This window comes from Pholis gunnellus (genome assembly GCF_910591455.1).
Source record: "Pholis gunnellus genome assembly, chromosome: 21".
NCBI lineage: Eukaryota > Metazoa > Chordata > Actinopteri > Perciformes > Pholidae > Pholis > Pholis gunnellus.
The window spans coordinates 19546424-19561845 of record NC_136548.1 but is presented as its reverse complement, the minus strand read 5'-3'; the positions used below and the strand labels follow the sequence as shown (position 1 = coordinate 19561845).

The 15422-nt window shown below is 43.7% G+C and overlaps 1 protein-coding gene across 1 annotated transcript; it reads left to right on the top strand.

The window, feature by feature from the left end:
• The first annotated feature begins 11699 nt into the window (after positions 1 to 11699).
• LOC306713400 (transmembrane protein 100-like) lies at positions 11700 to 13679 on the top strand. Its single transcript, XM_079183074.1, has 2 exons — positions 11700 to 11732; positions 12316 to 13679. Exon 2 carries the CDS (start codon positions 12359 to 12361, stop codon positions 12863 to 12865), a length of 507 nt encoding a protein of 168 aa, XP_079039200.1. The 5' UTR covers positions 11700 to 11732; positions 12316 to 12358; the 3' UTR covers positions 12866 to 13679.
• Positions 13680 to 15422: the final 1743 nt, after the last annotated feature.

Genomic DNA, 15422 nt, shown 5'->3' with positions numbered 1-15422 from the left:
CCACGTGGACACCAAGTGGACACACGTACGTCCGGTGGTCCTGATACCTGTCCTCTGAGACCACGTAGCTCCTCCAGGACCCTCTGACCCTCTTCTTCCTCCATCAAGACCTATGGACCAGGTCTTGAGGAGGACCTGGTCCACGGGGCGGCCGTGGCTCAATGGGTAGAGAGGGTTGTCCTTGGCTGCTACATGTCCTGTGCCGAAGTGTCCCTGAGCAAGACACTGAACTCCCAATAAGCTCGGGAAGGGTTGAGTGTATACGACAATAAAATCATTTAAACTTTAAGTCCAACTCCACATCTGAGACCGGCGTTACCAAACAACTCGCTCTTCACCATTTTACTGGTTTAGTTTTAAGAGTATGAAAAATAAAAACATAATCACACAGGACTGAAGAGGAGATCCAGTGCTATTGATGTGAAAACATGTTGTATTACATTACAGTCATTTAGCTGACGCTTTTATCCAAAGAGACTTACAATTCAGATGCTATCATACCCTGGTGCCTACGGGAGCAGTTTTGGGGTTCAGTGTCTTGCTCAAGGACACATCGACATGCAATCAGTGGTGCCGGAACCGGGGTTTCAACCGCCAACCCTCTGATTGAAAGACGGCCCTGCTCTCCACTCAGCCACGGTCGCCCTTGTACCTGCAGAGCTGCAGCTGGATGTTGGTGAACACATGAAGAGATGCTCCGGTTTAGAACATGAGAAGCGTCCTTTCGTCTCCTACAGAGTCGGTGAACTGTTAGTAAAATATCTTTTTCTAGTTCCTCCGGCTCAGAAAAGCCTATTTTCTACCATGAAAGATGTAATGATCGGCCTCCAGATCCCTTCAGACCTGCTGCAGCATTTAAGATCCTGAGAATCAGTCAGAACCTCGGTGGTACTCCTCTACTGAGCTTCAGTCATATTGGTGACAAGAGGTGCCTGCAAAGAGCTGAACGGAGATTAAAAGACAGGAAACCCTGCTGAGGTCTAGAAAGAGGTTCAGAAGTATCAGCTGCTTGTTGTGTGTTTTTCTTATGTATTAAAATTAGACTACAATCTGCATTTAGTTGTGCAACCCTGATGTACATGACTCGTTTTGAGCAGCTGCATGTAGTAGATGAAGAGGCTTCATGAGGACCGACACGTAGTCTAAACTTTCCTTCTTTCCTTGTTGAGACTGATAATAGTTTCCTCCTAAAGAGCCCTCACACTCATAATAACCCCCCCCGGGCTCCCTGCAGGCTCTTATCTCTCTCTACATAACTGCCATCACCATGGAGAAGGACAAATACTTCATGAGCTACAACAACTGAGGAAGAGGAGGAGGAGGAAGAGGAGCAGAGGATGTTAAGGAGCTGAGTCTAAAGGAGACATCGCGACCTTTATTCGGTCTGCAGAAAACATTCAAACCAGCGATCTAATGCGTCTCAAACAACAAAATCTACGGTGAGCAGCTGTTTCAGGAAAAGAGTCCGTCATTACGACAACGTCTCTCTAAATCACGATAAAATAATCTGCCGTCACGTTAAATATTCACTCGTTCATACACCTTTGAACCGACCTGAGTGGCGTCACCGTCTCTCCTGGATCGCTGCAGGAGGAGCGACGGCAGTTGGAGGCCGGGGAGGAGGAAGAGGAGGAGTGGTTGGATGCATGTGAAGAGGAGGAGGAGGAGGATGAGGTGCGGGTGGAGTCCAGGGCTCTGGGCAGCAGCAGCGAGGACGGCATGCACAGCCATGTCTCCAGGTTGGAGAACTTGGAGTAGCTCAGCATCTCCAGAACACTGAGACACAAAATCAAACAGCTTTATTTTAACAATACTCCTTTAAACAATGACAATTAGAAAGGAGAAAAGATGAAGTGGAAATAAAAGAGACAACATATTTTAAAAAAGGACACAAAAGGCTCTTTTTAAAAGATGTGCACTCATTTTGCATCGGACACTTTATTGGGAGGCTGTTTCAGGGCGGAGGAGCAATAAAAAGTTAAAGTTCCATCACTCCTCAAGTCCTGAGGCTCCTCTCAGAGGTCAGAGGTCGTAACGACTCGTTCACAGAGAACGACCAGCTCCACTCGGCCTTACAGAGCTTCACAGTGAGTTTCAGCTCGTAGTTAATCTGTCCGACAGACGCAGTTAGAGACCAGCTGGTGAGCATAGCGGAGCATTTAAAACTGGGACGTTTGACGTCAGTGTGGAAAAGTTCGATGTGAGAGAACAACATGGAAACAGATCAAGAACAAAGTAGGAGAAGTAAAACGTAATCAATTTGAATATTAGAAACATAGCGTTGACCAGAGTCAGTTACCTCTCCTCTCCCACTCCTGGGAGCTCATCTTTCTCGTCTTCGGCTTGGAAGACGCAGGAAGTCCTGGAGTCCCGCGATGACAGCAAAACACAGGAGTTATCAGAGTCCACGGACATCTTCAGCCATATCTGTAGAGGATCAGAGAGTTAACGGGGCCAGTTAACGGGTTAGCTAACGGGGCCAGCTAACGGGGCCAGCTAACGGGTCAGCTAACGGGTCAGCTAACGGGTCAGTTAACGGGTTCAGCTAAAGGCGCCAGTTAACGGGGCCAGTTAACGGGTTAGCTAACGGGGTCAGCTAACGGGTCAGTTAACGGGTTCAGCTAACGGGGGCAGCTAACGGGTTCAGCTAACGGGCCAGCTAATGGGGTCAGCTAGCCGGCTAAACACAAACATACAGGTGGAACACAAATGCACAAATTTGTGTTAACAACATATAAGTTAATTGATAACTAGCTGGAAACATTTGCTTGTTAGTTAGTTAGTAAGTTAACAGAGCTGATTAGCTGGAATTTTCAGCTTGTTAATCAGTTGGTAGTTAGCATGTCACATCAGTTTATTATTTGATTTGCTAGACGTAACATTAACTTGTTAAATAGCTCTTCTTGGAAGTACCATTAGCTTATTAATTAGTTTCTAGTTAGCTGGTAGGATTAGACGATAAGCTTGCAGGTAACATTAGCTTGTGTGCTAGTTTGTAGCTACCTATCAGGATGACCTTGTTTGTTATTTGGCTAGTTAGCTTGTTAGTTGGTGAGCATGTCAAATTGCTAGTCAGTAGTTGGTTTACTAACTCATAACATTGTTAAGTGGTTCGCTAGCTGGTAACATAAACTTGTTAGTTGGTTCTCTCAATCCAGGTAATAGACGTAATGGCGTTGCGTTAAAGTAACGCTACTTTAACGTTAACTAGCGGTACTTTAAGGTTACTTTAAAGTACCGCTAGTTAACGTTAAAGTAACGTTACTTTAAAGTACCGCTAGTTAACGTTAAAGTAACGTTACTTTAAAGTACCGCTAGTTAACGTTTAAGTAGCGTTACTTTAAAGTGCCGCTAGTTAACGTTAAAGTAGCGTTACTTTAAAGTACCGCTAGTTAACGTTAAAGTAGCGTTACTTTAAAGTACCGCTAGTTAACGTTAAAGTAGCGTTACTTTAAAGTACCGCTAGTTAACGTTAAAGTAGCGTTACTTTAAAGTACCGCTAGTTAACGTTAAAGTAGCGTTACTTTAAAGTACCGCTAGTTAACGTTAAAGTAGCGTTACTTTAAAGTACCGCTAGTTAACGTTAAAGTAGCGTTACTTTAAAGTAACGCTAGTTAGCGTTAAAGTAACGTTACTTTAAAGTAATGCAAGTTAATGTTAAAGTAATGTAAAAGTAACGTTAAAGTACGTTACTTTAACGTAACGTTACTCCTGCTGCAGTTAAACTGTGCGTGAGGCGTTCAGAAACGATAATAACTGACATTTGAAACGTTTGTAAGTCATTTGAAGGCAGCAATGATTACTGACTGGACTAGTTACCCATAAAGTCAGATAGTTCGAGCACACAGAGAAGAGGTGTGATTAAATGTGACCACACGTGGCTCATGTTGTGGCTACTCAGTCATTAGAAGAGGAAACACCCGGTGACAGCGACACACCAGTAGAACCAGTTAACAACCCAGTTCAACTCCCAGCTAAAGTCCATGTCAGTAAACGGACTATTTATAACTACTTTGTCCTTTAAAACGATCTCAGTCAGAAATGTGTCTCTGCAGAGTGAAACCACAGAAGAAGAAGTTTACCGTCTTTGAGTCCTTCTTCTTCTGCAGAATTAATGTCGTCGCTTCTTTTTCCTCTTCTTCTTCTTTTTCTTCTTCTTCTTCTTCTGCTTGTTTTCCCAGAGCAGAAACATCTGCTCACACTGGTAACGTGTCTTTGTGCTGCTGCACGTCAAACATCCCAAAATACACAGAGAGTCAGTCTCACGTTTCACTCACCGCACTGACGCCCAGTCCGGGCCGAGCCTCAATACTGTGTGAGCCTGAGGAGCCGTCAATTAACTGGGGACGAGTCACTGGGGAGGGTCCCAAACTAGACGACTCCTAGTCTCTGCTGACAAGGACTAGTACGAGGGGAGTGTACTAGAGTAGTATTCTGCAGGAGGGGGGATAAGATGTATATCTGTAGTTTACACTGCAGCGCTCACTTGAAAGGAAAGGAAATGACAGGACAGCAAAGGAAAGGAAAGAAAAATGTAAGGAAAGGGAAGGAAATTAAAGGAAAGGAAAGGAAAGGAAATAATGTAAGGAAAGGAAAGGGAATAAAAGAAAGAAAAAGACAGGAAAGGAAAGGAAAGAAAACTGTAAGGGAAGGGAGGGAAATTAAAGGAAAGGAAAGGAAATAATGTAAGGGAAGGAAATACTTTTTAAAAACCTATTATTATTATTATTACATATATATAATTTATAAAGAATATTTTTAGTGTTTCGTTGCACAAACTTTGGTGTTTTTCATATTTCTGAATTAGTGAGTTTTTTAATGAAGATAGTGATTTATTATTAATATTACAGTATAATAATAATAATAATAATAATAAATACTGTCGTTTTCCACCAGCAGGTGTCGCTGTGTCCTCCTTTAGAATACATTAACTGTATTGTACACAAATGCATGTGAAGTTCAACGAGACATGAGAGCCAATAAAGATGTGAAACAAAAACCAGACTCAAGGTTTTTGAAAATAAACAAGGTGACGTCCATCTTTGTCTCCTGGGAACAGGGTGCTTCTGTTTGAACGTCATCATTGATGTGAAGGTACTGTGAGAGAGAGAGACAGCTTTTATATGAGTATACTCATATATAATAACTTCAGTTAAATATTAGTTTATGTACTCTGATATCTGTCTGTAACTGTAAACTTCTGGAATATTCAGTCATGGACGAGTCGGCGCTGGAGCAGTTCTTTGATCGATTCATTGATGATGTGAGTACAAACTAACCTGAAGCGTCACATCTTTAAAAACTCACGAGAACACTGTAAAACATTTCACTGTACATTTACAGTGGATTACTGGCAGTAAGATATTTACAGCAACTTACTGTAATCAAAACATAGTTATTTGCTTTAATAATTCAAACATGACAATATTTTCACCAGCAAAATTAAGTACAATTCACAGTCTCTCTACTGTATCCCAGAATTACAGTAAATTATTGTAAAAACAAAATATACAGTTATTTGTCACCTGGAAGCAGTAAATTACTGTGAAAGGAGATCTAGTGGGTTAATGGGAGCATTCCCAGAATGCATTGCACTCACAGCAGTATTACAGTATGAGCATAATACAGTAAGTCACTGTTTCATGTTTTACAAATGATCAGTAAAAGTTTTTATCAAACTAACAGGAGGAAGTTTGTTGGGGACTATTTTCTGTGGCGCAGTGATCCTCAGTGTCAGTATAGGATCATGTTACTGTTGTTGTGGGTTCTTTCATGGGATTTGTTGACCATAAATAAAACATAGAACACCATCAGACCCAGATGTGTAGTGAAATATAAACACCATCAGACCCAGATGCAGGACTCCTGGATGGAGGAGGAGGTGAACGAGGAGCTCCTCTCTCTGCCCGATGAGCTGCTCACGCTGCTCGAGGACGACTCAGGTACGACAAGTAAATGTAGCGTAACTTTTTATAGTAAGTCTTAAAAAAGTCCTAAAAAGTCACAGTATATAGTGCGTTGAAATAATAAGTACAAAAATAAAAATTCATAGTATAGCATCTCGAAAATGTCAAAAAAAAGTTTAAAAAAAGTAAAAAGTCATAGCAAAGTATGTCTAAAGAGTAGTGTGTTGAAGGAAGTAAAAAAGAATACGGTTTCAACCTTCCACTGCACCAAACTACCAGCAGAGAGCACAACAGAGCTGCGCGACAGCAGCACCGGACTGGACTACAGCTCCCAGAATGCCACAGCAGCGGCTCCAGAGCTCCCGGGTGGGTCGTCCCCTGAGACACAGCAGCCAGAAATCCTCCCCCAGATAAAGTGAGTCACCGCAAGGTCCATTTAGTAGCTGCTCTGGAGCTTTTGATCGCATCACATGATCCTCCTCTTGTAGTCCTAAGTGTCGTATGTTGCAGGAACGTGATCTCCGCAGTGAAGCTGGGCTGCTCTCTGGACCTGCACTTCATCGCTCGCAACGCCTGGAACGTAGAGTACAAACCACAGGTAGAGACCAGAGACCAGAGACCAGAGACCAGAGACCAGAGACCAGAGACCAGAGATCAGAAACCAGAGACCAGAGACCAGAGACCAGACACCAGACACCAGAGACCAGAGACCAGAGACAAGAGACCAGAGACCAGAGACCAGAGACCCAAACTAAGACCTGGACTCTGCAGGTAGGGTCACCAGAGACCAGGACCTAGAGACCCGGACCTAGACTAAGACCTGGACTCTGCTTTATTAAGGTCCAAACCTCCTCAACTCGTCAGTCTTGACTTTTGACGCAGGACTTGGTTGTCTAGAAAAACATAAATGATCACATATTGGAGGATAACGATTGTCAGATCCTCAGACTTCTGGTCGTATTCTTTTTAAACTTTTTAGACTTCTGGTCTTATGCTTCATTAGAGGACAATTGAAATAGTGGAGCGCTTAAATCTATGAGTCTCAAAGTGATAGAGAACAACCTGTAAACCTTGTTGTGTTTCAGGTTATCAATGCGGTCATCATGAGGATCCGTAAGCCGCCAACCACAGGGATGTTCTACGAATCTGGAGCCCTCGTCTGTTTTGGAGCCACAAGGTCCGTCTGGACTCTTCATCACTACCTGTGGATCTGCAGGTGTTCTTGCTGACGGTGCATCAACCTCCTCGCTCTCTCTCCTCAGTGAGGAGCAGTCGCGGCTGGCCGCCCGGAGGTTCAGTCGCATCGTGCAGAAGCTCGGCTTCCCCGTCCGCTTCCTGGACTTCAAGATCTGCAACATCATGGCCGTGTGCAAGACCTTCCCAGTCCAACTGGAGCGACTGGCCCACCATCAGTCCTGCAGGTGAGGAGACGTCGGCTGTGGTTACACAAAGCCACAAGCTTCCATCTGGATGTACCAGGTCCTGTTAACGGGTCCTCTGAAAGGGTTTTAGTGCTTCAGCGGGAGTTTTAACAACAGTGACTGGATGCAGGGCGTCTTTAGACAGGATATACACAGGAATACATGTGTATTCTCATGTAGTACTTGTAAATGAACATGTAGTACATGTGTATTATCATGTAGTACTTGTGTATTTGTGTCTCTCTCCACAGTTATGAACCAGAGCTGTTTTCAGGTCTCATCTACAAGAGTATTTGTAGAATCTCCGTCACCGTCTACTCATCTGGACAATTGTGTCTGAGCGGTAACTAATCTGTTTGACTGTTTGATTGATTGATTGATTGATTGGTTGGTGGGTTGGTTGGTGGGTTGGTTGGTTGGTTGGTTGGTTGGTTGGGTTGGTTGGTTGGTTGGTTGGTTGGTTGGTTGGTTGGTTGGTTGGTTGGTTGGTTGGTTGGTTGGTGGGTTGGTTGGTGGGTTGGTTGGTGGGTTGGTTGGTTGGTTGGTTGGTTGGTTGGGTTGGTTGGTTGGTTGGTTGGTTGGTTGGTTGGTTGGTTGGTTGGTTGGTTGATTGATTGATTGATTGATTGGTTGGTGGGTTGGTTGGTGGGTTGGTTGGGTTGGTTGGTTGGTTGGGTTGGTTGGTTGGTTGGTTGGTTGGTTGGTTGATTGATTGATTGATAATCAATACACCACAGAGTTACTTCAGGAGGTTGTTGAGGTCCTTTAAGTCTTGTGATGAATTTCAGGAGCTAAGAATGAAGACCAGGTCCAAGAAGAGTTTCAAAAACTCTGTCAGATCCTGAACCACTTCAGGAGTCCCCGAAGCTGCTCCTCTTCACTGTAAATGATTAAATATATAATTCATAATTATTCAGATAATTTACCTTCAGATAATTCATGAGGAAAGGTGAGATCAATTCAAATTATCAGACAATAAAACCCTGCTATAAATCAACCCATTAATTTATTCATGAATTATCATCTCATTTGCATCTTAACTGAAGGTCATCTAAGGTACAAACTCAGGTGACATTATTTTGTGCATGTTAAGGGTTTTTACACTTAAAAGGGCTTAAAATGTACCAAAAGTCTGCAGATGATCCATTAAGAAAGGCAGGTTTACTATATATAATAAGTAATAGGGCGACGGTGGATAAGTGGAGCGCAGGGCCGTCCTTTAATCAGAGGATCGGCGGTTCGATCCCCGGCTCCGCTAGTCGCATGTCGATGTGTCCTTGAGCAAGACACTTAACCCCAAAATGTCTCCTGTAGCTGTGCCCACGGTGTGAATGTGATAGAATTTGGATAAAAGCGTCTGCTAAATGACTGTACTGTAATGTTTAATCAGGTAGCTCAGCAGTCAGAAGGAGAGTTCAGGTACAATCTGGACTGTTTGTGTTTTTCTTCTGTTTCTAAGCTCAACAATGATTTTTGTTGCTAAAACTGAAAACTGACTAAAGTTTGAATTTTGACGAGTTATTAAATGATTCTCGTTCTCATAATTGTACCAGTTGTAGTTCTTTCCTGCACCACTAGATGTCAGCATGGCTGCAGGTTGATTTATGTAAAACTTTAACTATTGAACACAGTGAAATAATAACTCATGACATTCATGTGACGTCTCTCATTGGTTTGTGAACTGATGTTTTTAACCATATCTGGACTGAGGTGGAGTGACGTAGAGACCTGTCAATCACTGTGTAGCCCCGCCCCTAAAGCATCCCCTGCTTTATGGTCTGTGTGACTCTAAATGGACCATCATTTACTAAATGAACATCATGCTGTATTGAAGAAGACTTGAAGCTAGAGATTGAGACCATAAACTCATGTTTACAATGTTTACTGAGGTAATAAATCAAGAGAGAAGTAGAGTCATTTTCTCATAGACTTCTATACAACCAGAGGAGTCGCCCCCTGGTGGACACTAGAGAGAAGTAGGCAGCCGGTGTTTGTAGTGAGAGTGTTTCTCTGAGATCTTCCTGTCTGCTCTTCAGAACTTCGGCTCGGACGTGTTGACGCCGAGCAGCAGTGATGTCATCCTGCTGGCTGACGATTTGCTGTGAAAACAGAGAATTATGGGAACTCTCCCTCCGTCCTCCATCACTTTATTCTTTCTCTCTAGAATATCTTCATTATTTTTCCACATAACTGACATTTATTTATTTCAAAGTTGATGCAAAACCTCCTTCAAGTTTTATTTTGCGGTGAGTTTTAATGTAACGTTTGTCTTCTTCAGCGACTTCTTGTGTTTTTATTTGTTCTTAGTCTCACCGAACACAGTGAGCTGCTCCTCTCTGTAGCTCATCTGGTCCTCTTCTTCTTCACATCCTGTCTGTTCTCTGTGTCTCTCTAATAACATCCTGAGTTTCCTCTGATCCTAATAATACCACATGTTAACCATGCTGACAGTAACACATCCTGTATTCGTGTCTGTTGTTCCTTCATCACTCTGTACTTTATTCTCACATATCAATCCTCACCAGAGCACCACATGTGGAGGAAAATAGTCCCTGACAAAGTCGCTTCTTCCTCCTTTCTGTTGGTCAGAAGCTTCACTGAGCAGCTGTTTGAGGAGACGTTTGGTAACAACACAGACACGTTTCAGAGGAAAGAGCAGAAAAAGAAAAGGAGGAACACAAAAGTCTTTTTCTCTATTTTTCAGAAACACTTTGGTTTCATAAAGAGCAGTAAAGAAGCTGCTGTGAGACATTTTATTTTGAAAGTCTCTTCTTAGTTTCTGGGTCGCATGACGCTCCAAAAAAAAAAAATGCAAAGTCAACTTTTCCTCTTTTGGTCGAAGCCAAAAGAGAAGAATCCGATTTCAGATGAATCCACAGGAAGGAAGCTGCAGTCTGAAACCATCTGTTTGTGAAGAGGAAGTCAGAGGAGGACGTCTCCAGAGACATCTCCGCTCACGTCATCTCACAGAGACGGATCCGGGACGGAAGGGATTTAGATCTGGTCCAGGTCTAATGAAGTCTATGTTTTCATTAGAACATTCAGAAGATTTAAAACATTAAAAGACTGATCTGAGTCTCTCACCAGGTCTCAGGGTTTTGGGGCTCCTGCTTCTCTCTCAGGCCCTGGTGACCCCTCGATCTGGATCACCCCCCCCCCTCCCCCCTCTCAGCTCAGGGTCAGAAAACGAGTCCAGATGTTCCCAGCTGGACTCTGGAGTGGAGATTTAAATCGGACAGCATTTTTGCAGCTTCAGCACCTGCGTCTGTTTGTGGAGGACTTTAGACCTGCAGGGACCCAGAATCCAGACCGGGACCAGGACCAGGACCAGGGCCAGGGCCAGGACCAGGGCCACCTGCAGCTGACTGATCACATGACCCACCATTGAGAAATAAGTGAAGATTGTGACTTTTTTAAATGTTTGAAACGATTGAAACTGTCAGAAGTCATTTCATAATGAAGTCACGATGACAACTTTGCATTAAAACAGTTTTTCGTTCATTTTGTCTGTTTGTCCTCGTTCTGAAATGTTCTTTTTGTTTTAGTCTTGTTTTCGTCGTTAAAAAAGGTTTTCAACAGAAATATTTCATCATATATCACCTGCAGTCAAAACCTCCTCAGAGACTCATCGGACCAACAGACCGGAGCATTGTGAGGCTTCAGAGGATAATAAGATGTTTACAGATGTTTCAGGCTTCTCTGTGAGGGCGGAGGCCTCCTGTGGGGGGGGGTTTCACTGAACATCTGCTGTTTACTTTGTTTGTTGTATTTTTCTTGTGTTGCAGATTGACGACAACTTTTCATTACATTGTGCATCCTTGTGTTGCATCATGACAATATCCTTGAATCCTTGAATCCTTGAATCCTCTGATTTCAGTGATTTCCTTTTGAAGTGAACTGAAATCTCTACATTTTAAATGCCGGTTAGTTTCTACTTTTGTATATTTTTGTTTCCTCTTATTGTGGATTCATTTGTTGGGTCGTGAGGAAGAAGAAGAACAAGTGTTTATATATTAATATAAGACATGAAACGCATCCCATAAACAAGGTTGACCCCAAATATTGAAATGTGCTTCATAATCCTAACTCTCATGATGCGTCCTTTGGATATAAAGGTGATATAAGAAAGGGACCAAGAAGGTGTATGTAAGGTGTATTTAAGGTGTATGTAAGGTGTATGTAAGGTGTTTGCATCGATTAAGGAGCTTTATGGGACATGAGTGTTTTCAGCTGAAGGGAGGAAAGAGTTAAAACTTTTCTTGTTGGACCAGGAGGAGGTACAGAGGGGGGGGGGGGGGGGGAGTCCCCCAGGTTTTTCTATGAGCTATATTCCCTCTTTTATTCCTGCAGTCAGGACGATGCAGAGAGACGACCTGTGGAGCTCAGAAGATGAAGAGCTGCAACAGTAAGGGTTTCTATTTCTAATGTTAATGTGTGTGTGTGTGTGTGTGTGTGTGTGTGTGTGTGTGTGTGTAGGTGTGTGTGTGCTCTGCAGTCTTTCCTCTCTGTGGTCTCATCATCAGACGGCTGATCTCAGAGCAGCGAGGTGAACCTCTAAATGTTCTTGAAGCTCTTTTTAAAGCCATAAATCTGAAGTTCACAGATTTAGGGAGGTTTCTATGAATAAGTTCACATTCTGTGTAACAATGGCGACATTTTATAATTATAGACTGATTGACTTTGACTCACAACTTAAATGACATGTTTTTCCATTCATGCTCAGAATGTTAACAGCTGCACGATGTCCCAGCTGAGCAGACATCGTTTGTGAGCATCGCTCGGCCGACTTTTATTGTTTGTTTGTCGTTTTATTTGTCTATCTGGACCCTGAGTCTGAAATAAAGTCTATCTATCTATCCCTCTATCCATCTATCAATTTTCAATTCAATTCAATTTGTTTCTCTCTCTATCTATCTATCTCTCTCTCTCTCTCTCTATCTATCTATCTATCTATCTCTCTCTCTATCTATTTCATTCTCTGTTCTCAGCTAGCTGCTCTGTGATTGGCTAATCGCTGACATCCGTACCGAGATGGCCCACCTCTTTCTCGCTAGTAAGATCGCCATGCCGGATGACCTCCACAGCAAAGGCAGCGCCAGGATCCCCAGGAGCGCTGCGAGGACACCGACCTCCGTCTCCGCCGAGAAGCCGAGCCGGGACAAGACTAGTAAGGACCGTGGCGGCGGCGGCAGCGGCGGTGGCGGCGGCGGCGGCGGCGTAACGACACACGTCCCACACGTCAACGAGGTCCAGCTGACGGCAGCCACCGGTGGCGCCGAGATGTCCTGCTACCGCTGCACCGTGCCGTTCGGCGTGGTCGTCCTCATCGCCGGCATCGTGGTCACGGCGGTGGCGTACACCTTTAACTCCCACGGGTCCACCATCTCGGTGCTGGGCCTGGTGCTGCTGTCTGCCGGACTGGGCCTGCTGGGGTCCAGCGCCGTATGCTGGAGGGTCCGACTGAGGAGGAAGAAGAAGGACAAACGGAGAGAGAGCCAGACCGCCCTCATGGCCAGCCAGGGGTACTGCGTGGCCTGATCACCAGCAGGGGAGTTCAAGTTCAAGTCTGGTGGTTAAGATGAACCTGAACGCACCACGCTGACTAAAAGGTTAATAAACTTATGAACTTGTACTCGCTGCAGGCGGTGAGGACTCTGCAGACGCCTCAGAGGACGAGAGACTGTGGTGGTTTAGAATAAAGGACAACAGAAAATAATTGATTATGCAGGCTTTGAACTCCAGACTGGACTGTGGATGATGAACGATGGACGATGAGGTTAATAATCGATTCTTCAAACTGATTCATCAAAAAAAACATTTGATAATAAAAATGTTAAGTTGAATCCCTCCAAAGCTCATCGATGATGGACAGAATCTCTGCAAATAAGCTATTAAAAGACAAAGGTACTCTGATGTTTCTTCATCTCCGATGAACTCCGTCTGTGAGCTCAGCGGTCTGAAACGTTCCTCTGAGAGAAAACATGCTGCATCGTCTGCAAACATTCGATCTTTTAAGGGGAATACCTTTAACGGCGAACTCATTGCAGAATAAAAGATTTTAAAAAAGAAACCTAGAATTAACATTCTGAATACTGAGCTCACAAACAGGGTTCACCTCTGATATGCATGTTATATGTTTTAACTATTGTGCACTATGATCCAAATGTATTCCACGTGTTAAAGTTTAACTGTTTAACTGATGGTTAATCTTATTTATTCCGTGTCAGTAGATGTATTTGTTCTATTAAACTCAAGATTTAATTGACTCACTGAGGATTTTGTTTTGAGAGCAGGTCGAGGACGACTGTAAAGTTAGAGCTGTTATATTTAGTTGTGTTTATGTTGCCTAGCGTCCCACAGACACACCACCAGATAATAAACTGGGGGGTGGGGGTGGGGGGTGGGGGTGGGTGGCGTCATTCGGAGCAGGAGCCGGTGGTGCTGACGGCTAACGGTTACAACGAGTTGTCACTTCTGCAGTGCTAACTTTATCCCCACTGAAGTGCAGCATCCTGGGAATGTGGAAGGAGGGGGTAGAGACATAGATGGAGGAGGGAGAGAGAGAGGGAGAGAAAGAGAGAGAGGGGAGGTGAGGGAGGGAGGATGTAGTGTTGCATCACCTCGGTGGATCTTCAGACTCTCTGGAGGAGGTTCAGCTTCTTCTCATTCAACACTAAGACGCCTCACAGCTGATGAAGAGATGCTGTCTCATGACCTCTTTGTAACACAAAGGTCTGAAGTGCTTTCAAGGCGAAGAAGAAAGAAACATTCAGCTTCTATTTACCATTTTTTGTGTTTTTACCCAAAACGATGATCTGAACTGTAATAAATGTGATTATTTAAAGATTCTGTCTCTGAAATGGACCATAATTTACCAAATGAACGTCATGCTGTATTGAAGAAGACTTGAAACTAGAGATTGAGACCATAAACTCATCTATACAATGTTTACTGAGGTAATAAATCAAGAGAGAAGTAGAGTCATTTTCTCATAGACTTCTATACAACCAGAGGAGTCGCCCCCTGGTGGACATTAGAGAGAATGCAGCTTTAACACATGAAGGATCGGCTTCGCTCGGCAGAACCGAAGGTTGTCTCCTGTTCCAAAGTTAGCCGTTACGGTGAATGTTTTAAAGGCATCTTTAACACTGTTTGGTCCACTTTGGACACGTTAATATGTTTAACTGATTATATATGTTAGAGGATCAAGTGATCATGACTTATTTGTCCCTGGATATCTGTGCCAGATGCATGAAAGATTAGTTGAGATACGGCACAAAAACGTAAAACCAATGCCAATAGCAGCTCTGGTGACACATATTTCCATTAACTCTCCCAGTTTATCCAGTTTGAGATACTAATTTGTGGGTAAATAATGACATTTGTTTCTCTGCTGCTTTGTGTGAGGTTTCGGAGGGGAAATCCCGACCCTCCCTTCCCTTCCTGTAACACAGTGACCAGCTGAGGTGCAACACGGTGGCAGCCTCACCCCTTCCTCACCCCTTCCTCACCCCTTCCTCACCCCTTCCTCCACCCTTTTTAAACACACCCCAGACTCCCAGCCGGAGAAGGCCTGGCACGCAAAGAGACGGAGAGTCAGCACAGATCAGAAGGGATCGGCCGGAGAACAGGAAGCTGCTTTCTCTTCCTACACACCCTTTACCTCAACGCTGAAACGACTCTCCTGCAGGCGAGTGATTGTTCTGTCATCGGGACTCAAGGTCTGCAGAGTCTAGAGAGACCTGCATCACACCTCTGGATCATCACCTCCTCCAACTGGAGTGGAAATAGTGGTTCATTTTGGAGTTCTGTTTCAAGATGGCTGCCAACGTGATATCAGGCAGAAACAACAGAGACCATCCTGTGAGGTCAAAGGTTGTTCTCATTAACTTCCTCTTCTCAAACTACAGTCGTCTCTCTGTGTTCAAACAGGAAGTACACAGATAAGTCACACTGTTAATGGAGAAAAAGATGTGGTCAAAGATTTTTAGACATCAGGAGGACACTTTATGAAACATTCATGATAAACTTTATCTTCATACTACATTAAAAAAAACCACTTTCAACAAACTTAATACAATCATTGAAATTATTT

Excerpts from the sequence above, each read along its gene's own strand:
- LOC306713400 (XM_079183074.1), top strand. The coding sequence starts at position 12,359 with ATGGCCCACCTCTTTCTCGCTAGTAAGATCGCCATGCCGGATGACCTC.